This window comes from Strix uralensis, chromosome 2 (assembly GCF_047716275.1).
Source record: "Strix uralensis isolate ZFMK-TIS-50842 chromosome 2, bStrUra1, whole genome shotgun sequence".
Classification (NCBI taxonomy): Eukaryota; Metazoa; Chordata; class Aves; order Strigiformes; family Strigidae; genus Strix; species Strix uralensis.
Genome location: NC_133973.1, coordinates 110,622,679 through 110,649,790, shown reverse-complemented (window position 1 = coordinate 110,649,790; position 27,112 = coordinate 110,622,679). Strand labels below are relative to the sequence as shown.

The following is a 27,112-nucleotide window of genomic DNA, read 5'->3' as shown; positions in this document are numbered from 1 at the left end:
ACAACAGCAGATTCAAAAGAATTCAAAATGACAAAGCTTCTTAGTTCATGTTTTTCTTCATCATTTATTTAGCCTAAGTTTCTCTGCGTAAGGGTAAACATAGTATAACCAAGTCTTATGTTTTTACAGCATCAACAATCAAAATTATGAGTAACACTGAAAAAGAGTGCTAACAATGTCTCACGGTGTCTCCACAATTTCAGTGGGTTTTTTGCTGTGGTTTTTTTGGTTTTTTATTTTTTGTTGGGGTGGTGGTGTTAGTTTTGGGGTTTTGTTTGGTATTTTACAATGTTTCTTTATTGTAAAAGAACATGCAGATTTAACATAAAAGTACATTTAAGACATGATGGTTGCTTGAACAAATTTTGATTAGGTTTCTGTTAAAGCTTTAGATTCATTAGCCGAATTTTTCAAACAAAAGTCTTAAATTGGATTTCTAACTCTGGAGTATTTTTATGACTGAAAATGGTAAGTAACATTTGTCTTCATCTATCACATCACAGCACCATTTAAAAGAACATGTAACTTACTGTGATGGAGTTAATAGGTTGTCATTTTCCTCATCACCTTTGAGTGTCTGAATTTTACCGTAGTACAAGGGATTGCCAAGAGACTGAAAAATGGTCAGTTTTGTTTTTTGAAGCTGATTACCGACTTCACATTCAAACACATAATCATCTTTTATTTCCTAAAAAGACAGAAGAAAATAACCAAGTCAAACAAGTGATAATAGAAACAGCTAGTAAAATATGTCAGTTCTATATAATACAGTAAGAAACACTCTATAACAAAGGTAAGTAACACTCTGTAAGGGGTGCATTATTTAAAATGAAAGTGATTTGAGAAAAAAATTATCTAAAGGGATGAGAGAAAAAAAAGAGTTTATCATGTCTTAAAAATACAAAAATATTGCAAACCCTAAACAGTCATGTTAGATATGGAAAGGCAGACTGGGTAAACAAATATAGAAACAGTTTTATATAAATTATGACAATGCAAATAAAATGTTCCCAGTAAAATGTTGGAGATGAAGATTAAGTTCTGTGGGAAAGTATTACTTTTTGCTAATATGAAACTACAAAGACATCATGATAGATGCTGTTAATAAAGATAATATCTTGCCTCTGAAATTACAAAGAGTTAATGAATTTATTTATGGCTAATTATATTAAATGACTACTGCTTATCAAATCACGTCATTTGTGCCAAAAACCTTAAGGTTCTACTTAAACATTGCAGAAAGCTTTTTGTAAAGGGTATTTAATATTATTTAATCTCTTTCCAAATTTAACATTTTGATTTTAACGGAAGTTCTTTTCCATCAAACTATCTGAGTAAACAAAGTAATTTGCTGAGCAGAGTACTGCTCCCTGGAAATTATTATGCTTTCCTTACTGTACAGGAACAGCACATGTTACTTAGGAGATTAAAGGTGCTTTTCCCTGTATTTCTGGAAAACCTGAGGAAATTACAAGACTGATCACATGCATGCTGCACTGTATGAAATTGTAAGTATCTGTGGTAATCCTTCTGTGTCTGTATAACACATGGAAGATTAATTAAATTGGGGGAGGGAAGATTATTTCAACAAAATCAAAGTAATGTGGGAATAAGAGACATTTTAACTAGAGATAGAGAAGTTTGGCCAAAGGTCTAAACTACTCACATGTGCTGGCCAGACAGTTGGTTGTGAGTCATCAGGCTTGATAGACTTTTCCACTTTGGCATATTTTTCCACCTTAAAGAAAACGGAGATATCAGAAGAGAAAGAACAATAGTCATATTGGGACAGAGTTGAAGTCAATCTAGCACTGCTTCTTGTTTTTAAGACTATCATGTCAGCCACTCTTGAAATGCAAGTACAAGAAATAGACAAGGATAGCTTGACATTTTGTACAGTGTCCCCTCTTTGTATTACACATTCAGAAAAAGTAACTTGGAAAACCTTCAGAACTTTACATTTATTCTGTTACACCATATTTGCCATGTTAAACTTAATGGAAGTGCGAAACATAGCTTGAGACTACAGACTGAAATTACTGCCTGTGATGAGGAATGGTTAAGAAATTTCACAATACCAGTAACTCCTAAAGACTCTGATTAGGTCAGGTACAACACTGTTGAAGTGCAAAGAGAGAGAATGTTTGTACAAACTTAGAGCATCATTTAGTGTTTAATGCACACTCTTGCCAGTCCTATTAAGTCCAAAGCTACAATCTTGTCTAGTCTACCGAGTCCCTTCTGTATGCTAGTAGTATGTGTTTTGGCAGTGGCAGAAATCAAGAATGTGAATGTCTCTGAGAGAATGCTCAGAGCGATCAGAAGAATTCTTAACTGGAATTCTCTGTATAAAAAGTTAAACTGTTGAAAAATATTATGTCCCAGAGTATCATAACATGTCAAAAAAGAGGAATTTCTAACAATTTGAGAAGTGACTTAATTTTTAAATAATTACCTTACCTCTTTTCACAGAATCACACAATCATTCAGGTTGGAAAAGACCCTTGGGATCATCGAGTCCAACCATCAGCCCTACTCTACAAGTTCTCCCCTACACCATATCCCCCAACATCTCATCTAAACGACCCTTAAACACATCCAGGGATGGTGACTCCACCACCTCCCTGGGCAGCCTATTCCACTGTCTGACCACTCTTCCTGTGAAAAATTTTTTCCTAACGTCCAGTCTAAACCTCCCCTGTTGCAGTTTAAAGCCATTCCCTCTTGTTCTGTCACTAATTACCTGTGAGAGGAGACCAGCACCAACCTCTCTACAATGTCCTTTCAGGTAGTTGTAGAGAGTGATGAGGTCTTCCCATAGCCTTCTCCTCCTCAAACTAAACAGTCCCAGCTCCTTCAATCGCTCCTCACAGGATTTATTCTTCAGGCCCTTCAGCAGCTTCATTGCCCTCCTCTGCACTCGCTCCAGCACCTCGATATCTCTCTCGTATTGAGGTGCCCAAAACTGGACACAATACTCCAGGTGTGGCCTCACCAGTGCAGAGTACAGGGGGACTATCACCTCCCTACATCTCCTGGTCACACTATTTCTAATACAAGCCAGGATGCCGCGGGCTTTCTTGGCCACCTGGGCACACTGCCGGCTCATGTTCAGCTGCTTGTCAATTAGAACCCCCAGATCCTTTTCTTCCAGACAGCTCTCCAGCCACACCTCCCCAAGCCTGTAGCGATGCATGGGGTTGTTGTGGCCCAAGTGCAGGACCTGTCACTTGGCCTTGTTGAAGCTCATCCTGTTGACGTTGCCCCACCGATCCAATCTATCCAAGTCTCTCTGTAGAGCCTCCCTATCCTCATGCAGATCGACACTCCCGCTTAACTTGGTGTCATCTGCGAACTTACTGATGATACGTTCTATTTTTTGTATTATCAGACAACTTCAAATACACGTATGCTCATTGAACCCACAGATGAACAGTACTAAAGATCTATTTGCACTGCTTCTCTCAAACTATCATGTTACAATTGCAAAGTATTCCAGTATGGTTTAGCTTATGTTTATACTTCACAGTACAGACAAATAATTTTAAACGTTAAAGTTGCTCCCATTTTTTAAAGGTCATTCTTTGGTACTGGATACTCTTTAGTCACTTCTACATATAATAAAATGTTTAATGCAATTGCTAATGGTAACAACTGGACTTACATCCACTTCAGAAGGTGCAGTCAAGTAACAAGGGTTCTGTTTCCACATATCTACGCACTGGAAGATGAAAAACCAGTATTAATATTTTATAAATAGTTAGAAGTATATGCACCTATGTCTCAGAACACTTACATTTCCAGCTTTGGAAATTTTGAGGTCATACTGCTGGGCTCCTTTCCTCTCCTTTCTTTTCTGCAAGTAGTCAAGTAGTCTGAGCTGAGGCGGAGTTGAATAGTGAGCTACTTCCTGCTGTCTGTTCAGAGATGACCTTGAGTACCTTTTGAAGCACCTATGGTAAAGTGACAGATAAGTTACTGAAACCATCAAAATTAAATCCCCCACTGACTGTGTACAAACATAAAAATATGCAGGGAAATACTACTTATATTGAGACTAAAAGACAGGTTTTGAAATGTTAATTTAAAATTGCTATACTGGATTACACTGTACAACTCAAACTCTTGATTTCATATTTTTAAAAAAATACTAGTATTCTGTTCATGTGTTTCAGCACTAAGAGAATGGGATTATTTTTGAAATGCATAATTGAAGCACACTGTCGAAATGAGTAACTAACTGAGAAGTTGCCAAATTTAAAATATTTGTATATTATCACAGATTTCATTTCTGTCAAGAGATCTGTGTACTACTTATGCAAGTATAAAGTTATAAAACACAGTAACTATCCTCCATTCTTTGTCTCAAGCCAAACCCATTGGTACATTAATGATGCTCTGGGCATTCATTTAACATCTTTGTCTATTTTCCTAGTTGAATGTTTGTTGATCACCAAGCTCTAATTTTAAGGATAACTTGATCAGTTTCACTCTTTATACTTTTTCAGACATTACCACTGGTTGTACATTAGCACAGTATTTTAATGCAAATCTAGTTCAAAATATTTCAGGAATCTGACAGACCACTACTACATTTTCATTCTACAGAGTGAATGCAACTCTCTTAGTAGAACAAATGTGAACCATTTATAGCTTTTGTGGAAGAACGTGAACAACCATGTACAAAAGTTAAAGATTCTTGTTTTGCATATAGTTCACTCCACATTAGTTTTAAGTTTTCTAAGATTCTAATGCTCCTACACTTCTGTTTAGCCTGAACATCAAGCGTATAAATAATTCCCTTGATTTCTTCATTCAGGATTAAGCTTGTACATAGCTTTTAACAAATCAGAGACCAACATGCAACATACCCATTTATAAATTTTACATTACTGAGCTGCCATCTGACTCAGCTTACATCTGAACTATGCAAAAAAAGTACAAAATCAAAACTGCAATATAATGTATTATGGTAAGAAAATCATATACACACTCTTTTGATATACAAAAATAAGCATATTACAGTTCTACTAATTTAAATACAGTACAATATTGAGCACTTAAAAATAAGATCTAGTTTCTTGACTGTTCCTCATATTCCTAATATTTAAGTAGATATTAGATATGAGAAGCAAAATTCTAATGTAAAGCATTACTATATTTTTCTTTGAAACACTTCATAAAATTTCAAAGACAGTCTCAACACACTTCACACTGAAAACTACCGTTTCATGGGGCGAGTATTCATCTTCTGCTTGTTGTACAGGAGTCTGTTTGTAGTACAGGTCACTGCTATTGAAGGATCAAGACACAAAGGCTCTGCTGTAGCCAGAATAAGTTGGCTCTCAAGTAGGAGTTTGTCTTCCTGTAATATACACAGCTATTAATAAATGTAAAAATATGAAGACTTTTACACTAGATAAGTTGATATATACCTACACATACACGCACATTATTTTAAAGAAAACTGAAAAAAATTCTGTGTGGATAGTCAAAAAAAGAAAATATTCAACAGTTAAGTATCACTAATCCTTATTATGAGTTACAGAGCTTTGGATGGGGTTTCCGATAGGAAAAGAAATCCTTCTGAGAAGTAGGGGGCATGTTCTGTTTTTTTGTTTGCATTTTCTTTGTTTGTTTTAAACACAGTACTAATAGCAATGAAATCCATTTTCTGTCAGTGATTTATAGTGATGGACTGGCAATCAGTGCCATAAAGATGATCTACCTGGGACTTTAGGTTACAATTTGAAATGGATTTGAGCATGACTGTGGCTCTGAAATACAAATGAGCACATCACATACACCACGCTATTCAGCACTTAACTAATTATAACTGTACAACCGTAGTTACTTATGATTCTTTTTACTGTAACAGTATCAATAGCAAAATGATGCTAGAAGAGCAGTTGTGTCATTAGACTCCAACTGCTGTTCTGGGGCTGTATGTTGAAGATGAATGAAGCAAGGTAAACTAGTTAACAGTAACTCCAATACTGTCATTCTGCATTACCAAAAATTAAGGTCTGATTCTACAAAACTTTTAGCAAATCCTATCATTTTCTATGGCATCTTGTGGGAAGATGCAATTAACAAATTAATTTGGCAGCTCTCTGGAGCGTGTACCATGCACCACTATGCACATCACTGGCATTTTGAATTAATAAAAAATATAATCAGTTTTATTTATCAGACTTTCTTAAATGAATAAATAATTTAAATAAAATTTTATTCTATTGCGTATTTAGCATATCACTGTAAAGTTTCAAAATAACTGCTAACCCACCTGCGTCCATTTGTGGTTGTCACTTGTTATTGAATGCACGTCACAAATTAAAGTCTGAGGAAGATGACATAATGGTAATTAGCTTTCAACTAAATAAGATTTCTTAACGTATGTTTTTCATATCCAGTCTAGGAACTACCATAACACTGAGGAATGACTTAAAACACTACTTACCTGCATTGTAGGACGCAAAAGAATGTGCTTGCTTTGGTATGTGGGAGATTTCATGTTACCAGACTGCCTATAGTCACGTATCTCTGCTATGACACATCCACAATGAAAAATATTAACCTAGTTGAAAAAAAACAACTTGTAAATAAACAAATATTTACCAATCTGCCTCAGCCCTTGCCTCCAAAAAGTTTGTTATATAGCATATAAAATTCAGTGATACTACGAATAAAACTAATCACTAATTTTGTCAGACCAGTGGTCTTTACTACATACCTAGACATAACTAAAATACAAGCTTCAAATGTAGTGTATTCACATGCCAGCAATGCAGTTTTAAGAAAGTCCCATGCCAAATATTTCATAACGACAAAGAACAAAGGACATTTTGCTAGAGCACAGAGCTGAAGTTGTTTGGCAGCCTTAATCACAGCAATTTCTCTTCTATCCCGTCTTCCCCAATATTTTTTTTCCTATATATCAATAAAATATATATTTGGGGCATTAAATATTAGAGTTCCAAATGCACAAGTGTTTTACGTCTTGTGGCTGGAATCACCTCTGTGAAGCATTCAAAAAATCAAGGTCTATCTGGGTACAAAACCTAAGTTATTTTTGAAAAACAAAACTTTCAAACCTGAGATTTTTCTAAAAGATCAACCAAAATAGGTGGTAGTTCCTCTGCATCCAAATATTCAAGCAGCTCTCCTTCCTCATAAGGCAGCCGAATGGTCTCAGAATCTGAATTTAAACAAAACATATTGCTTTTCTTTGCCTTTCAAGTTCAAACTTTAACAATGTGAAATCTAAAACAAGCTCGCCACAGGAAAAAGCAGGGCCAGTGGAAACCTATGCAAACGGGCTTTTTTTTTTTTTGCATAGTATTAATTTTTACATCCATTTCTGTTCCCAGAGCTTGTTTTTGCTCTTATTGTGCCAAAAGGCAACATGCCTTAATAGCTCAATGGGACAAAGTTTTGGCTCCCAGCTGATACACTGTATGATCTTATTGCACATCACAGTACCAGTGGTACAAAGATGCAACCAAACTGGAACACAGATGCCTTTAGTCAGACCTAGATTTAGGAAACAGTGAAAGAAACAATTTGACAGAAGGAACCTGAAGTCAGAGAAACTCAGATAAGCAACTCAGGAAGCTAAGGGGAAATGAGAGAATGGAAAGCTATCAAAAAAGACTTATATCTACTGATTTCTGCTGCACTGTTAGAGACTGTTTCCAAGCGCCTCACAGCTTTATGTAAATTTTTAGTTTAAGTACAATTGCTTTGGTTTTTGTTTGGGGTTTTTTTTCCCACAAGGGGTTATGTTAGAAATGAAACAGTTAAATGTAAGCAACATCACATTTTAACTATTTAGAGCATTCCAAGTATTTTTAAAAATTAAAGAGCAGAAATATTACCTGAACCATTTTTTCCCCTGAGCATAAGTGAATAACCCTCATTTCCTGGATAGAGGTTCACTACCAGACATGACAACGTCTCCTGCATAACCAGCTTCTCAAGTAAATTCACATTTCGCCTCAGCTTCTGCTTTAAAAGTAAACATTGCTCATGAACATAATACTATCAAGTAATTAGTAGAAATAAAAACAATTGCTAGAGTATTAGTACTATTTAGATTAATGTTGAAGTATATATCTAAATGAGCCCAGCTAAATTCAATTGGGCTGTATTCATGAGAGTTTATGTATTACACATACTTATACACAGATTTTTTAAAAAACCACTCATTTAAATTAAAAAAAATCCCTTGAATTGTAAGCACACAGACAACACAGTTAACAAGAATGATCACATGCTACAATCCTATAAATCTACAATGCACTATTATTTGTATTGTTTCTGTGAGCATCATTTATACATGATACATTGTTTGATAACAACAACAAAATATTTAGTACTTTAATATTTCTAACATAAGCAGATATTTCTTTCCAGGTTTAAAACATTAAATTACAGCATTTGGAAGCTTAATTGCACTGTCTTGTCTGTATATGCTGAAATCTGATCCAGCAGCTGCAGAGGCTATTCCCTTGTTTAACTGTAAGAACGATCTTTTCCACATATAACAGATCTTTAAAATCAATTAGTATGTTTCAAAGATCCCATATGCATCCTAGAAATTTAAACATTTTAGAAGTCCCCTTAGAAGTTAAAACAATGAATTCTAACCCTCAGATAATTTTACACCTTCTGGTTGGAGGCTAGACTTCACAGCTGAATACCAGGTCTGGGTGGAGCCATTCATTGCTAACCCTAGCGCTCTGCTAAACCCACACAACTACCCATTTCACATACATCCAACTAAGTAGTACTGGGCTATCTCTTTTTGAACAAGTTTACCTTTCCAGAGATACTGAGAAGATAGAAAGCAGAATCATTACTCACAGGAGAACAAACTAAGAGAAAAGTGCTGAAAACAAAACCCCAAATCCCACAGAAATATAATCTGACAGATCATTTTAACAGGTATGAAGAATCACAGAATTGTCTAGGTTGGAAAAGACCTTGAAGATCATCCAGTCCAACCATCAACCCAACATTAACAGTTCCCAACTACACCATATCCCTCAGCGCTAAGTCAACCCGCCTCTTGAACACCTCCAGGGATGGGGACTCCACCACCTCCCTGGGCAGCCCATTCCAACACCTAACAACCCGTTCTGTAAAGAAATGCTTCCTAATATCCAGTCTAAACCTTCCCTGGTGCAACTTGAGGCCATTCCCTCTTGTCCTATCGCTTATTACTTCATTAAAGAGACTCATCCCCAGCTCTCTGCAACCTCCTTTCAGGTAGCTGTAGAGGGCGATGAGGTCTCCCCTCAGCCTCCTCTTCTCCAGACTAAACAACCTCAGTTCCCTCAGCCGCTCCTCGTACGACATGTGCTCCAGACCCTGCACCAGCTTTGTTGCCCTTCTCTGGACACGCTCGAGTAATTCAATGTCCTTTTTGTAGTGAGGGGCCCAAAACTGAACACAGTATTCGAGGTGCGGCCTCACCAGTGCCGAGTACAGGGGTAAGATCCCTTCCCTGTCCCTGCTGGCCACGCTATTTCTGATACAAGCCAGGATACCATTGGCCTTCTTGAGAAAAAATCTTTTCCATCTCCTGGTATTTAGTGATTTTAGAACCACTGCCCAAAGTTAACTCTTCCCTATGCATCATGAATGATGGTGACTACACCTTACCAGATTTTACACTTTAGAAATCATGGAAACTAACACAAAGTAAAGGACAAAGTAGCATATAAATCCTGGAGAATTAATGGGGAAAGAACTGGAGGAGCAGGGGAGAATGGAGGGAAACATGTCATGGCAACAACAGAGGTAAAGACTGCTCAGGAAAGCCAATTCCTCATAGAGGACTCTGGAGATGCAGCCTGTTATGCAAAAACTTCTTCAATTAAAACTCTTATTAAACCGCCCCAACATCTACCCCAAAACAGGAGACTGCATGTGCACTGCTTCAATTTTCAGACACATCACTAAGTAGGGGATATAGCTATTGGGCTTTCACTCAGACACAATATGAAGCAGCCTTAGCTACAGTAAACGCCATTTTGAGAGCAAAGTCAACACTCAACTACTCTGACATCTTTTAACAACTGAGATATTGTCATCTTTTGAGGGAAAAATTTTTGTATTTTCTCCCCAGTGTTGGACAGATAACACTTTCATATATAGTTATGCAATGGCATTAGGACAGAAAGGAATATGAGAATTCTGTAAGAGTTGACTTATAAAAGGATCATCAAGTTATGTAAGAGAGGTTAAGAAGAAATTAATTATTTATACTAAGGTTGTATTTAAAAATAAAACAGAAGGTGATAAACAAAAAGCAATTCCAATCCTCTATCACTGGGATAGAATCAATACTGGACAGAATCAATACTGCTTCTAGAAGTTGTTACTAATACCACCACTAACATTTCTAATCCAACTTTACTATTGTCATGAGCTGAAGAAAAAGGAGTATTCAATTAAGGGCATTATTCCATCCAAAATACACGCACTGAATAATTTACACTAACTAGCAACAACTCATAGAATTTCTAAATAAACAATTAATATTTTTTCCCCAGAAGTTCGTCTATGTAGGCAAGAAATAGCCACGAGATTTATTTTATGGAAGGCCTCTGCTCCTTAAACATCTTGTAAGTAAAATATCTGATAGTAATTCAATTGTAAACGTAATTGAGTTAATCACATCACTAAATTTATTTGGGGAATGACAGGTTAGTTTTATCTTAATTTTTAGGTTTGTTCAATAACAGTTGGCCAGTTATGGCTTGGGGTGATTTTTTTTTCTTGTTTCATTTTTTTGGAGGTTAGGATGTTGAGATGGGAAGACAGGCAAAGGAGAGGAGAGGACAATCACACAGGCCTAAGAACATTTTGACACTGCATTCATATGACCTGAACTTCTTAAGACATAGTCTAAGCACATTTTAAAATATAAAGCCTCTCCAAGACATTGGAGTAAATTAGTATTTTAAGTATAAACATTTCAATAAGCAGGTAGTTACATTTCACTAAGCATGAAAACTTTTTATGGCTACAAATCAACCTTCTTTGAGCTAGCTATTAGAGATCCTAGCTCAGAGTTGATATTAAGCATTAGCTTATGTCTTGCCTGGAAGGATTTTAAAGATCAAGGAGTGGCCTGATTACATTTCTTAAGCATTCATCGCAGTATATTGCAAGACTTCAGACACCAAGCAGCCAGGCCAGTTATACTGCTGTGTTACATCAGCTAAAACTCCTAACTCTCCTCTCCTACTTCATCCACAGAAAAGCAGCACTCCTCCCTCCTGAACACGCACCGCAGTGACTGTGGGATGGCTGGGAAGCAGCTCAGAGAAGGCACAGGTGCTTCCTTCTGCATGCAGTGACTTCTGATGACTACCACTAAATAAGATTAGTGAGCACTCCTGCCTAACAAGACTGAAGTAGTGATTTCTTCTGTTTGTTACTCCTCTGTCCTTGGCTATGAGTGAAATGTTAATTTTAATACTTACTCCTCCAACAGTGCACTGGTGTTACACAAAACTATGATTTTATCTTTGTCATGACTGGTTTTCTTGTCCCTCACTGTAGCATCTTAAATTGCTTTTCCCACTTACCTTTATGACTGAAATGTTGGCCAAAAAAAATAAACAGATCACCTCCATAAAAAAGCTCTTGTGGCTATTTACTATATCTCTATGAAATGGAAATCTAAACCAACCACTCCAGGTTCTTCCCTTGACTTCAGACACGTTTCATTAATCCCAGCACCACTTTATGAATGCATAGAAGATACACCTTGGAAGGTACAATTTTAGTCTCAACTTCAACTATTAACTATTTGAAAATTAACTTCATGTAGCAGAAAAAGCAAAGCAGAGTTTGTATATATTGACTGAAAAATAAAACCCAACTTGATAAAACAACTTGAGGAAGCATAATTTGTTGGCTACAAAACACAATTGCCTCTGTAGTGGAGGCAAGAAAACATTTCAGTTTCATAAACAACACCTACAGTAAGTTTTTGCAGATCAATCTTCAAGAATAATGCGGTCTGAATAAAGTCTGCTTGTTTCACCCTAATGAGGTTAGTTTTGCTTTAAAGTGTATTCTTACAGTCAATTGTTTCCTCACCTTACACATGCAAGTTAATTATATTTTATTCAAGAACAGAAAGATCCATGCAATATGATGTTTTATACAATTTCTCAAATACATCCGACCCTGCGTATCATTCATCACCATTAGAGATTAATCAAGGACCCAAAACCCCCACTAAAACAAAAAATCCCCCACTTATCTGGCCCCACGTGGTTTATTCATGTATCATAATTACTCATTCCCCACAGCTACCAGTGTACCTCTTATCCGCTACTTTGCTGTAAGAAGTGCTTCTATGTGCTTTATTATTTTTGCATTAGTCCAACATGGAACTCAAGTGGCTTTTGTTAACAGTGTTCTGAAACTTTCATTACTCAGATCTTTTCATGCTTGCACACTGATGCTACCACGTGCAGCTGTCAGAAGGCACCAGCTGAGAAGAGGCAACCGATCAGTGATTTTTAAATGATTTTTTTTCTTGTAGCAGAGCTCTTCAGATTTACCTGCCTAACATAGATCCTTTCAGTTCATAGACCAGGTCTGTTTCCCTATTAGCATTTAACTCTGTTTCCAAAACTATTGTTTTGATTTTTGTACCTAAAAGTTAGTTGAAAGAAACAGGAATGCTGCACACTAGAGTCCAAATGAAACAAATTGTTCTAGACAATCACCTCAACATTGTTAGTTCTCTCTCCAGTGTGGATATGCACAAATAGAAGAGACACTGAGAAGTAATGAAGCTGGGCAGACTGGACTAATAGAGGATGAATAATTAATTAGTACTTCATGAATTACTACGGAAAATCTGGTCTTCCCTATAAATACCAAAAAGAAGAATGTAAGTGACCAAGAAAACAGCAGGGTAGAAAACAGGAACAGGGGAGAGATGCAGTATTAGAAAAGCTAAGACAAAGGGAGAAAGTTAAAACTGAAAATAATATTGTGTCAATTTAGAAATTGCTTCTGAGTAGACAACATAATTACAACCTGTGCCATCAAAATGGTGGAATACTGGAACAGAAATCAATAGTTCTGTACACTAAAATCTTTAAGCTACATTCAAGTCATTGGCCAAATTCCAGTCAGAATGCTATTTCGTTCTTCAGTTTTATTGTGCAAATTGAGACAAACAGTCCTATGCTCATGGATGAAGTTACCTTTGCACCTCGATCTTTCAGCTTCTCATTTTAAATAATTACAACCCACAACAAGACACCAAGATATCTATTAACTACCCACATCTTAATTCTGTAAATAAGGGCTCCAAATATAAAATTTTCTATCATATTAAGCTTCTAATCCTTCAATAAAGAACAAAAATTTTCACTCAAATCTAGATCAGCAGTAAACTGCTTCATCTACTGTGATGCTGTAACTCTCTTTACTACTTTAATTTTATTATAATTGCCTAAGTTTGCCGAGTTTAGCAACAACTACCGCATTCAAATCCTGCTTTTTTTTCCAGATTCCAGTCTAGCAAGCCCAATCTTCTCCCTGCTGCTCAAATATTTTGTTACCCATTCGCTTTGAGGTTTTAATCTTTTCAAGCCTATAATTTGCTTAACACCTTACGTTTGTGATTTGAATCCGCATCATACGCTAAATAAACAACCACATCAGAATCGCCAAAAGGAATTACAGGTGCTCAGTAACTAATATCTCATTCTCATTTGTCTTCTCATTGGTTTTTACTTCCTTGGGAAGCAACAATACAGCAGATTCCACAGCTTGTTCTTCTCATTCCATTTAATATTCCCAGTTTAGAAAATTAGCTTGTGCCTTTTACACCTTAGATTTATTGTTGTTAAACCTGTTTGAGCTTCTTTGCTAATGTTATGAAAAAATTTCACAAACCATTTTAGCAGTTCAACAGTTATGAGAGAAATAAATCTGAATTTACAACAAAGCACAGGTTCTAAAAAATTCTCCACATTTTTTCCCATGTCTATCATGCTAAGCAATTGATTCTGAAACAGCGATAGTGACAGCAATGCAGATGGCATTGACACTGGCCCTGAACTTGACCACAGCTGACTTCAGTGACACCAGATTAAGTCAAATTGAACAGGTCACTCAAGCTAGTCTAGGCCTTAGTACTCATATCACTCCGTTATTTTAATAGTACTGTTATCTAATAAACTTGTTTGAGACACCTCTCCATTCTACACCATTCTTTTGAAATTCTCTCTTTTCATATATAGAAAAGCATCTCAAGAGCACAATCTTTACAATCCTCCACCAGCATTCTATTTTATTACCTTTAAAAACAGATTTTAGTTACTAGGCAGTCATTGGCCCTCCCATCACCTTGTTTTTATTTCAAACTGAACTAAGATAATGCTATTAAATTACATAGTTTAGTCCACAAAAGTCGTAATAATTTCTCCTATAGTCTTAGCATTATGTAACTACTACAGTAATCAGAGTTTATTCGTTAACAAAGGTATTAAGTGAAATAAAAAAGGTATTTTCTGAACTTGCCTGTTTAGACAGCAATGAAAAGCTTCTCAGGAATTTCCACTTACCTTTATCTCAGGCTCTTTTTCACATTCTTCTATATATAAATCATAGAGTTTTTGAAATACAGATTTTCTGAAATTAAAAAAACTTAAAATGTAACCAAAATTATATCAAAGAAATGCTATTTAAAAACTAAATACCGAAACTCTTACTACCTTCCACTGGATAAATATTTTCTTTTGGGAGGTCTCTGACGGGCACTTTCAATGATGTACTAGAAAAGTAAATCAAGAAATAACATATATTACAAAGAAATTAAGTTCTAGCTACCATGCAACTTTAAATCATTACCAGACAGTGTTCTATGTATACAGAAAGTAAGTAACAGCTATGGTACGTAAGTGTTTCAAAAATGTACTAAACGTAACCTGGTGTATGTTATAGTCATCAACAAGGACACAGCTCAATTTGGCCATGAAACACAGCATTTCATGGTTATGGCATGAGTTGCACACAAAGTCTTAAGTTCACATTCATGTTTTGTAATTACAGCAGTAAATATCACTACTGTATTTAGTCCACACTACTGAAGTTAACATGGTAACACACTGAAGTTAACATGGTAAAATACAATCAAATTCATGCTTACTGGTTCAACAACACTTACAAATCAAGTACTCCTCAACAAAACCAACTTCAGGAAGTTTAATTTTCCCCTGTCTCTTTCATTTAAACTAGTTTTCTCTATAGAGCTGTGTATTATAAATACAATTCACGTACATTAAATATTTGAATTAAAAATAATATGAAGAATGATACTATCCTACATTAAATGTAGCTTATACTCTAACAAGATTTTTCCAAATCTCTGTTGTTTGCCTGAAGTATTCCAATTAACAGCCTAGTTCACAATTTCAATGAAGAGAAGTTCGCCCACAAAGACATGTATTTCCCATAATGGGGTTCAAGGTAACCATTATATCATGTCAGCATGAAAGAACATGAATGTGAAGGCACTTGCCTCTTTGTTCTGACTGGGCTACCCTTAAAAACGCAAGCAGGATTTTGCCAGGTATTTCTACCAGCTGTCTCTGAATCACCACTGTACGGCTCTGCTTATTTCACAACACACAGATTTACTGGTTTAAAAGGAGAAAACTGAAGTCCTGCATAGTCTATCCTCACTACATCTGGTGATGTTCTCAGTACAATGGGTAAGAGACAAATACGAGACAGCAATTTTAGCAAGCATTTTGCAAAACCAGTGTTACATGTATGGGTGATTATTTATACACACACATATTTACATAACATGTTCCACCACTGTTTTTCAGATTAAATATAAAAATATAGTAGTTATTTTTAAACTGTGAGACCAATATATTATGTGCAAACAAGTAACTTGGCTACCCCTTACCTCTGCACGATCCAATGCCAGTTCTAAAGCTTGTTGCTGTAAGAATTACAAGGGTTTTTTTAGACATTACATTAACTGTTTAAACATCCTCATACATAAAAAACACCACAAAAAAATCTATTATTACTGATATGAATTTATAGTTAGAAGATGGGCTCAAACATTCTTTGTCACATAATAAACTTAGCAGCAGCAACCTCATGTAACAGCATCAACAGTAATTAATCCCACTACCAAGTGTCTACACTTGCAAGGTTTTGGCTAGATTATGAAGTCTTAGAACAACGAAAGGCAATTAGAATTAAAAGTAGGAATAGAAATTACACCTAATAAAAGCAGTAACAAATATTAACTAAAACAATTAGAGATGACAAGTAGAAAAACTGTTCTCCTTTCTTAAGCTGGCTACTAATTTAACAGAACAACTAGGCCACAGTATCCCTGAACAGCTGTCCAGGAAGAAAACATTTAACTTTTAGACACTGGTGCCTAAGTATTAGTACAGTTATTTTTCTACAAAATGGGAACGAAGATCTTGTGCTCAGAACATTACTTCTGTGCACAACACAATTTGAGAGGATTTTCTTACGACATACTGTTAACTGACTAAGAAACAAATACAGTTCTCCAATACAGACTTCCTCCAAGGCAGGCTGAGAAGTATGCCCAACCCTACGACAACACACCAAAATCTGAAAAAGCTTTTCTATAGCCCATTACATAGTAATAGTATTTAGTGGATTTAGCTCCTTTGGAATGCTGCACCGGCAGTTGATATACATGCATTTCAAGAAGAGCAAACAGCTTCATAGATAAGAATAATGAGTTCTTGGACTAAAATTTGACAAGTATTTCAACCAGAATAAACAAGCACAAGCGTCAAAAAAAGAGAAAGTCTCCCTTGGTCCCTAACTTTCCTTCTCTGGCACTTATTTCAGCTCTGACACCTACTATGTGCAGGAATAATGTGCAGCTGCTAAACGAACCAGAAAACGAAACTGCTTCAGGACAGGGAGGAGAGAGAAGACGATACGAAGAACCAAAGTCTTGTAGGAGAACACTTAGGATTTGATTCAACTCCAGGTAAGTCAAGAGAAGCAATGCATTCACTTCTGTGGCAGGTGGACAAAGTCCTTAAGAATGTATTGGTGACAACCTCCAGTAATAATAAAAAAATCCCTGTTACTTGAAAAACAACTAACATAACCCCACAGCCAGAACTTTTAAACAGGCTACGCTATTCAAAAAAAGAAAGATGTGTTTTGGAGAATCTTCCACTCTTCTAAGTAAAGCTCGGAAGCATTTGTAATAGGTACTTCTTCCCACATATATATTTGTGTTGTTTCCTCAGTTTAACCCATCCCCATCAGCTGTTTGTGAAAGCAAATACCTTTACTCAAACCTCAAGGAACAGAAGGCACATAAGCCATGTCTGATACACAGCAGTACCAATTATTTCACACATTAAAATAAAATTCAGGGGATAAAAAGATACTACAGTAACAATAAAGAAATATACAGCAAAAAACCTCAGGCCTTTTACCATTCACCTACAGTGTCTCTAATACAAAATTCCTTACCTGTTCTGGAAAAAAAAGCACTTAATGATGTGCTATCACTCATTAGAACCTGCCACTGTTGAACATCAAGTATCTAGATGTTTAGATTAAAATGGCAAATACTCATGCTTTCTACATAAGTCTAGTGGATAACTGCATGATTTCAGACATTCAGTTCACTGACTGCTTGAGATTAGGTAAAAATCCATGGCAATATTGTCACCTGTGACTAGAAGAATACTATTTGGAGGCAGGATTTATACGTACTCAACTGTCTAACACCAGTCCTGACTGAAAGCACACCACTAGCTTTATATGATAATTCCTATGATGCGCTGGACAGTGACTAAGTGTGTAGAAGTACTCACAAGCTATGAAGGAAGACATTCCTGAAAAAAGAAATATCAGAACTCAGGAGTGAGAAGCAAATTTTTTTTTTTTTTTTAAGAATGAAACATCAATGGCATTCTCTTCACCAGCCAGCCAGCTGGCAGACTAGAGCAAAAGGATCTGAAAATATATTATCTGAATTATAACTTACCATTGTAGTTGAAGCCAGGTGACCAAATGGCAAAAGAAGTACTTAAGAAGTTTGGTGCAGCAGGCAAAGAATCATAGTTTAAGGTCACACCTGGGGTACTGTAAAAATCAAGGAGAAAAAAATATCACTAAGAAACTAAATAATCATTGTATTTAAATGCAACATTTTCAGTAGTTAACTGTACTTTAATTTCATTTGCATAGCATCCTTTCCTCCAAAAGTAGAAATAAGAAAGTTCCATTCAGTCTAAGTGCAGAGGTTCCTCTTCTAATGACTACTACTACTTTGCACAATCATTTTACATCAGTTATAATAAACAGTAAAGTAACAATAAGCATATAATTGAAACTGTATAGCCAAGTACCCTGCTCTATTGCAGCATTCTACCTACACACCCCAAATATCACATCTACAGATGCACAGAAGGCTAGAACATTTAATGACAAGCAGTCAGAATATTTAGCATACCCTATTAGGTTTTTTGTTTTGCTTTTATGAAGGTATTATTCCATAGACAACACCTCCACTAGCAGTGCCTTCTAGCACTATTTTAAGATGTTAGTTTAATACTGACTCACAGTAGGCTGTCAATTATGAACTGAATAAAATTTGCACAGCACTAGCACCTCCCTTAGATGTCCTTGCCCTCAGATACTATGTCCCTACGCCATTTAATTTTTAAATTCAGCTAGATAGTTGTATGAAGAACAAACTTGCTCAAAAAAATCCTATCTTTAAATCCTGTTCTTCGTATCATTCACAACGAAGAGATGTGAAAATTGAAGTCAATTTTATTTTCACATTTGAACATTATAGTGCCTCACTATACTTGAAACATTCATTTAAGAAATTCCACTACACATAATTTTAATTAGTAGAAATATTTCTGTTGCAGCTACATTCCACATCAGCCTTAGTTTTGGCAAATGACTTCCTAGATTTCAGATGACAGATGCCTGCTACCTCACACCTCCCTAAACCTTACTCAGCTGTTTTGGCGTAGAACAAATTTCAACAGAAAAAACAAAACAAAACCAAAACCACAAAGAATGACTCAGAGCTCCCCGCAAGGTTGAAACCTGCCGGCTTCTGGCAGATGGCGAGGTGGTGGACGAAAAGGAGCCCGCACAGGATGGCCCAGGGGGGCGCCCACCCGTTGCCATCCTACAGGCCAGCTGCTTCCCGAGCAGCCTCTCCGCTCCCGCCGAAGCCAGGTCCCAGGAGCGGGGAGCCGAGAGCACCCAGCCGGACTGCGACTGGGGTGCAGGTGCACGCGCCGGGAGGGACGGGGAGCTCGATCCGCCCAGGCCCTACTGTAACCGCCCCGCCGAGCACCGCCAGGCGGGCAGCCGGGCCAACCGCACCTCCGCGCTCGCCGGGGCTGCCGCCGTCTCCGCCGACACTGGCCTACCTGCGAGGGCGGAGAGCGACCGGCCGGAGTCACCGACCGCAGCAGCCAGCCGCAAAGGGCCGTGTCAGGCCGAGCCGCAAGGCCGCGCCGCGGCCGGGCCGAAGGGCGCAGGCCAGGCTCCCAGCTCCCGCGGCCCACCCGGCCCGGCCCGGCCCGGCCCAGCCCAGCCCAGCCCAGCCCGCCAGGGCGCAGGGGGCCGCCGCTACCCGACCAACAGCCCCCTCCCCGGCGCGGGTTGGGGAGACCTGCGACGCCGATCGCCGTTACCTGCCGGCCTCCCGCGGGGCCCTGCCCCCCGCCCAGCGGCCGCCGCCGCCCGCTCATCCGCCCCCGCCGCAGCCCACCGCGGCGCCCCCGGCCGCTTCCGCCCCGCCGCTTCCGAGTCGCTGCCGGAAGGGGCGGGCGCAGTCGCCATGGCGACGAGGTGGGTTAGGTTGAGGGCGGGAAGCGACTCGCGGCGTCGTCATAGAGACGGGAGGGCGGGCTCCGAGGCCCCGCCCCTTCTCAGGCGGCCCGCGAGGCCCCCTCGCGCCAGGAGTAGCCGGTGGGCGCTGAGGGGCGGGGCGGGGCGGGGCGGCTGCGGCGGCTGCGGCGGCTGCGGCGGCTGCGGCGGGCGGTGGCTGTAGCGGTAGGAGGGGCGTGATCCAAGGCCGATCAGTACGTGGGGTTTAGTGGTAATAAAGTGCTTGGATACCTCTGCAGGGCAAAGGTTTAACGCCGTTGTGAGGATCTGAATCCGTTTCCTTGTGTCTCAGGGATGCCGTAAGGATATTTGAGGATTTTTGGTGTGTGACTCCCGGGCAGTAGCGCGCTGAGGGCAGAGGGGAAAGGTTGGGTAGTGTGTGGTGTGACAGCAGCAATTCAAGGACAGAGAAGGATTACTCGGGGAAGGTGTGGTGGACACATGGCTGGGGAAGCTTTGCTCCGTAGAAGCTCACTGCCTGAATGTAAATTTTACTCAATCATAGTGCTCTGTATTTTCATAATTCCCATTTGAGGTATACAGGAATTATTCTAAAGAATGGTAATGGGAACATTTAAGCCTCTTTTCTCTGTAATAGATTATTTTGAGTGTTTTAGCAGCTGCTTCTGGGTAACTTGCTAGAGCTGCTAAGTGATTCATCACATCATTATGCAAACAACCATCAGTTTGAAGTGAAAAAAGCTAATTTCAAATTTGCAGTAAAAGCCTGCTGCTTAAATGACTGCCTGTTTTTTGGGGTTGGTTTGTTTGTTTTTCTGGAATGTTCAGTTTTCCGTAAAATCAGACAAAATAGAGAAGAACTACACAGCAGATTTGGTATATATATGTTCATGTATATATTGGAAATTTCTTTGAATTACATAGTAAACAACAAAGGGATTGGAGGCACTTTGAGAAGAAATTTACTGTGACCTCTTCATCCAGAGAGATTAAATAATGCCTGTATTGTTTTTGACAGATACTTGTCTAACAATGAACAGATCTGTCTGCAAGCAAAATTAAATAATACGTTGTTACAGATAAACCGACATCAGGATTACATGATAAAACACCTTTGTGATAAAGGATTGAAACATCATCACGTTAGGAAAACAGTTTAAAGTACGTTTTCTATTCCTAAAAGAATAAGAATTGGGGAAAAAAATATTTAAATTAATCATCCCTCAGCATGGACAGGAAAGACAAAAGATGTGGCTAAAATAAACTACTCCCAGGTTCACATGAGCTGCCTACAGTGCTGTGTTAGGTCGCTTCTATGGGCATCCTGGTAGGAGGGTTTCCTGGTTGGGATGCGCTCCCGGTATCCATACTGTAGGTATTTCCAAGCTCTCCCAGGCACACCTACACTATACATTGCACATACTGTCCCCTGCGCACAGCACTTACCTGACTTGTTGCCTGTTGTTCCCAGGCCTTTCTAGCACTTCTGGCTGAGTCACAATTTATTTGTTCAGAGCAATGAGCAAATGTGCTACCCCGTGATTCAGCAGCCAGTCCTACATGAAGGACTACACCTAACACTACCCTTTGATGCCTCTTAACCTTGAAGTTCTGACATGTCCTAACAAGGGGTGACTTGAAAATTCAAGGAAATTTGGACACGGGGTGCTCCAGGGAGCTCTGGGCAAAGAGTAGAGTGCTTCCTGTAGGACCACCCAGGTACTCCATCTTGTTGGTGCTGACACTGTTTCAGCACCGGATTCTTAGCCCTTCTGTGTCTCCCACTCTGAGCATAGCCAAAATGTTGGAAGTCATATTGCTGATGATGCCCAGAGTGTTTCAGAGGTTCTGTATGTTACTGCATACAGTAAAAGCCTCTGATGGGATCAGTGTTCTTCAGCTGTGAGGACAAACAAGATGGGCACCTAATTTCAGCATGTGAAAAGCTACTTTAATGATTTGTTAAGGGCCCACGTTGTTCCTGAACACCGGAGAAGAGATGACCAGGATCCCATCCTGGTCCAGGAGCAGGTGGCAGTTCTTCCTGGACTCGTCCAGGCACCTAATAGATGCATCGTACAGCAGTTCTGCAGCTGCATTTGCTCTGACTTCGAAGCTAGCCCACCTTTGAGCAGGCAGTTGAACTACCTTTCAACCTAAATTTTTCTACAGTTCTGTGATGTATGCCATCTGCTTCACGTTACCCAGTAACTATAAAAGTTATCAGAATGTAGTTGTCATTATGAAAGCCATTTCGAACTGGAGAACGCTGGGAATGTGAGAGTGCTAAATTGTTAGCTAGGCTTTGTTTTGAAAGGATTAGTAATATTTTCTTGATTTCTCATTAAGTCTGTAACCTTGTGTATTTTAATATGATGTCAGAGTTGAACATGGCAAAATACTGGCATAAATTAAATCTCATTTCATCTCAGCTTAATCTGATGCCTAGAGGAACTCTGTGGAGTGTTGGCTCACCATCAGAGTGGCAATCTGTAGAAAGTTCTTGTGTTTCTGAATTCTGTGACCTTCCCTTGGGATAGGCAGGCAAGCTCTTTCTGCCCAGCAACATCATCATCCCCTTTGAGGGACCTATGCACCAACACGTTCTTGTTGCCATGACCTGGCTTGGTGACGACGATGCCCCTTAGTGGACTGCACATTCTGTCACTCCTCAGTGCCCACCTGAGCAGACCTTTGGCTGGCTTGTGTGGTGCTGCCTTTGAGAGCAGCTCTGCGCCAGTGTGCCAAATGCCATAACGTCCCAGAGGGGTTCACTGCAGAGAAATGGTGACCCAAGTAGCGGCAGGAGAGCTACACATTTCATAAGACCTCCTATCCAAAGGCTTAATTAATAAGTGTCACATTTTCCTGTCCATTCTTGTAAAAAGATTTTCATTATGTGAAAAAGATTCTCACTTTACTCTCAACTATTCATCGTCTGTCTATAGAAAATGAAACACTGACACTTGAGCTATACCCTTAGCCTGTACCACCAGGGCTCACATTTTCAGTTCAGGCTGGAATGAGAAGATCTAACCTCTCAAGAGTGGTGTAATGCGTAGTCATGATCTGCCTGAAAGACTCCCCAAAATATCATGTATCCAAGGCAGAAATGTCTTCTCAGACCTAGGCAGTAACCTGCTGTTATGCTCGGCCTTCTGGAGGGCCTACAACCTTCCTCCAGAGCTGCCTCCAAGTTAGGTTATGTCTGGGCTGGAGAATCTGGCCACAATCTACCTATTTGTGTGTGGGTTTCAGCTTGCCTAACGTAACACTGTGGTGGGTGAGAAGCAGCATACTGCTGTTACTTCAGTGTGAACCTTTGTTTACAAAGGCATCTCAGTGTTGGGTTTTGGAATGGGCTTTCTTCTCAGAAGTGGAACTACATGTCTTAGAATCACAGATGGTTTTGCATATTCTCTAAACATATTGTCTCTTTATGCCCTCTTTGTCCCCTTATCAGAAACAAATTAGTATGTTTCTTATTGTATGCAGATGGAATAAATGATGAACATATGGCCAACTTTTACACAATGATAAAGAATGTTGTAAACATGGTGCTTTGAATGCCTACTGTTGTCTGTTCTAAGTCTATTATGGTCACTTTACTTTCTTCTGCTTGACTTGGCATATATTAGTCATAGGTATTTTACTGAAAATTACTGGTTTTACTGCAGATAGTTTGTCACTGGAGCTAACTAGCTAAAAATCATGTATATGACAGTAATACATCTAAGATCATTAAAGCTTGAGTTACAAAGCATCTTTGTAAATAAAAACTATTCATTTCTTCATAATTCTTTTAAAAATATGTAGCAAGCATCACTTGGGAGATTCTACCCATGTTCTTATACTCTGGGAATGATTGTAGGATTTGTGATGATGGTTCTGGGATAGGAAAGATTGGTGATGGAGATGCAAATCCTGCAGTTTTTGTTATACTTGCTCAGAACAGGAAGCTTTACATTTAGAGATTTTTTTTTCTGGAGCACTGAACATTTTTTCCTGGTCATTTAGCCATTCATCATGCTAGGTGAACATCCTTACCAACCCTCTTCCATTCTGAGGAACTCTGAGCATCAGGCTGAGATAATTTGAAATACAATCTCCTATATAGTGTTTTTCTACTTGAATGACCCAAGTGGGTTTCATGATGAAGCCTGCTCTCCCCAATTACTCATATTTTGGAAACCTTAGACTTTCCTATAGCAAGTCATATTTTCTTACTTTCAATTAGCTTAATCCAGTTGTCTTTTTGTTCTCTCTGTGGTCTATACAATCCATGTGGAAAAGCTTGAAGGTTTTGAATCCACATGTTCCAACAAAGCTGGAGGTACAGAGCTGATCTGGGAACCTATTGACTTTTCCAGTGAAAAAATGGAAAATCAGTCCTCAGGGTTGGTAATCCATCTATACTGCCTTACAGTTTGTTCCACCTGTGATTCAATTTGTTCATCTTATTTTCTTCTTTGTGCAGCATGTGTCATTTAAAAAGCCTTCTGTTAGAAGTCCTTGAATACCATTCCTCCTATACATGCAGAGCAGGACCTTTATTTATGTTGTGCAGATTCAGACTCTGCGAGTTTGGGTTTAAACCGACCTTTATTTATGTTGAATTTCACCTACCATTTTACTGCTTAGACACTTTCAGATGTGAGTTGACCTTTACTACTCTGAACAATATGGTATTATAGAATTTTGTCACCTTGTTGTTTACCCATTTACCCAGGTGGTTTCTGCATGTGTTGAACAGCAAAGGTCCCTTACAGATTCCCGTGGAGCCTTACTGGTTCTCTATGGAAACAGGCTATTTATTCCTTCCTTTTGATTCTTATTTACTCTTAGAAGTCCAGGTTATGTCAGTCTCTAAATCTGGCCTTGAGCTCACTGAAGTCCTCTGTAGATGGGCAGTAGCAAATGCAACTTCTACAATCTTGTCAGTTGCTCTTATGCTCCAGTCATTGCAGCAACCTGAATTCTATCATCCAATTTAACGTGTTGTCTGTCCATAACTTAGTCTCCCAAGCTCCTTTTCCAGATAGCAGCATCTCCCTTTTAGACCTCAGTAAGAAACATGATTTTCTTCTGTTTGAGTCAATAACCTTATATGGTGTAACAGATGAGATGAATGGATTAGGCTCTGTATACCCCATGCTTCTACAGGCCAATTTGCTTTATTACATAAAGCACTCTGCAGTGGAAATCCATCACTGAGATGGATCTGCACTTGACTTTAGCTGAATTTAGAAAGATAATCCAGGTTTGTTGATAACCGAGTTCTTATATTTAGACAGACTTCCCCTTAAGGTCCATCCCTTTCTCGTCCCTTTCCGTTGTAGTGTGGTATGACTCTTCTGCCTTGGGTCTGCAAAGTTGGTTTTGTTGTGTAATACTGACAGAACAATACTTGACAGTACTTCTTAATTCTCTCAACATTGTTTCTTCACTGAATTAAGCTTTGAAATCAGTTGTTCCTACACTCATATCCCCACAGAAGGAATAAGGAAGAGCTATGCTGCTGCAAGGCTCTACTGGAGGATGAACTATGGTAGAAGTATTTGCAATGCCCTTCTGAAGGAAAATTAATCCATTCATTCGGAAAGGTACTTTCCTGCACATACAACCTCAGGTGCCTTCTTGGGACAACAGCCAAAGCTCTCTCAGTTTCTTACCTTACCTTTCTCACCTACCTGTTGTCCTGACTGGACAAAACTCTGAGCAACCCGGTCTGCCTACACAGCTGATCTTGCTATGAACAGGAGGTTGGACTCTTCAGCTCCTGAATTACCTGCTGAGCCAATGGCTTTTATGTAGCAGCAGCTGCTGTGAAATCTGCTATGCCTCTTGATGTCCTGGTTTACAAACTACATAGGTTACAAAGAACAGTGTCTGTAGTAAGATCAGTCAGAGACTGAATCTGAATGTGATAGCTATTATTAGATTAAAAAAAAAAAATTCTTAGACAGAAACTAACTTTTACTATATATATGTTTCACTTTTCTGATTGTGTTGAACAGTAAAAATATAAGCCAGAAAGGACAGTGCAAGAATTTTCAGATCCAAGTGTTGTGATCGGACTGTGGGGATTTTATCTTAAAAAATTTCTGTGTAGGTGAGAAGTCAGTCTCATTGTTAATCTATCTAAATTGGATTATTCTTTAACAATGACAAACCTTCATTCATAATATCTATCTGTCTGTAAACAGATTTGCATTATTAGTGTGTTTGATGCATTCACAGCCACAGAGTACCAGAGTTATGTAGCCATAGTGATACACTTGTCCCAATACAAAATTGCAAAGCTGTTTTTCATTTTCTTGTGCTGTTTCAAAATTAAATGGCATGCAGGCATATGAGTCTGAGTCAGATTTATACGCTCAGGCTGACACAGTGATTCAAGTATGGTCCCTCTCATTTGAGTACAGATGAAAAAAGAAATGACAGCATGATATGAGTAGAAAGCTCTTTGTTAAAGTCAGACAGACTGTGGGCATGTGGATGAAACTTAGGGCAAAGAGCCATGAACTCTTGAATTCTAACTCAGTTATGTCACTGTCTTTCTGTGTGGGAAGTTATAATTCCCTGTGGCTAATATCTCCTACCCTGGGTATGTACATCTGCATTTAGGACTTAAATGATTTGCAGACATGCTGAAGACCCACAGCTTCTATTTATTTTTAAGGTCAGATACACCTTGTCAAGTACAACCATCCATTCTAGGTAGATATTTCTAATTCGACTGTTTAAGTAGAATTTTACAGTTGGTGAATAGAGATGAACAACGTTCTTATTCAATTTATGTTCAATTTGTTGGCTGAACATTTCTTTTTCCTTCATGAAAGCACACCCAGAAAGTTACAGAGAAACCCCTTCACTTATTTTCAGGCAGTAGAGATCAAAAACCATGAAATACTGAGCAGTAAATATTTTGAAGTGACTTGGGGTAGGATTCAGTACATAATTAAGACACATAAAGTAACTATAAGTGAGCTAGGAGCATAGGTCTTTGTTATACACAGCACAGCCTAGAAATCAATTCAGCTCACTCTAAAGTAGGTATCTTAGGTAAACTTCAGTTGCTTGAAGATAAGTATCTAATCCTTTTGTGATGCCCCTGGGGTATGTTAGACACTTTTTCAGGACTGGCAAATATGACACAGAACTTGAGGGAGATCTGTATTCTTCAGCTGAAGAGGTTACCTAACGGAGTCAGAGA

General features: G+C 38.6%; 1 protein-coding gene across 11 annotated transcripts in view; it reads right to left on the bottom strand.

Annotated features, from left to right (window-relative positions):
- SUPT20H (SPT20 homolog, SAGA complex component) overlaps positions 1 to 19,854 on the bottom strand; it is a 37,768-nt gene extending 17,914 nt beyond the window's left edge. For 7 of the 11 annotated variants that reach the window (XR_012627681.1, XM_074859787.1, XM_074859795.1 and 4 more), the window contains exons 1-14: positions 19,740 to 19,854; positions 18,062 to 18,159; positions 15,962 to 15,997; positions 14,760 to 14,818; positions 14,610 to 14,676; positions 7,878 to 8,007; positions 7,095 to 7,198; positions 6,461 to 6,577; positions 6,287 to 6,340; positions 5,226 to 5,365; positions 3,797 to 3,953; positions 3,665 to 3,721; positions 1,667 to 1,738; positions 531 to 688 (exon numbers count right to left, since the gene is read on the bottom strand). Coding sequence is in view for 10 of the 11 variants with exons in the window: in XM_074859787.1 (XP_074715888.1) it covers positions 531 to 688; positions 1,667 to 1,738; positions 3,665 to 3,721; positions 3,797 to 3,953; positions 5,226 to 5,365; positions 6,287 to 6,340; positions 6,461 to 6,577; positions 7,095 to 7,198; positions 7,878 to 8,007; positions 14,610 to 14,676; positions 14,760 to 14,818; positions 15,962 to 15,997; positions 18,062 to 18,064 (1,154 nt within the window). In the remaining variant the exon portion in view is untranslated. The remainder of the gene's footprint in view (positions 1 to 530; positions 689 to 1,666; positions 1,739 to 3,664; positions 3,722 to 3,796; positions 3,954 to 5,225; positions 5,366 to 6,286; positions 6,341 to 6,460; positions 6,578 to 7,094; positions 7,199 to 7,877; positions 8,008 to 14,609; positions 14,677 to 14,759; positions 14,819 to 15,961; positions 15,998 to 18,061; positions 18,160 to 19,739) is intronic. The other 4 variants (XM_074859790.1, XM_074859797.1, XM_074859791.1 and 1 more) reach the window with 1 other exon arrangement.
- Positions 19,855 to 27,112: the final 7,258 nt, after the last annotated feature.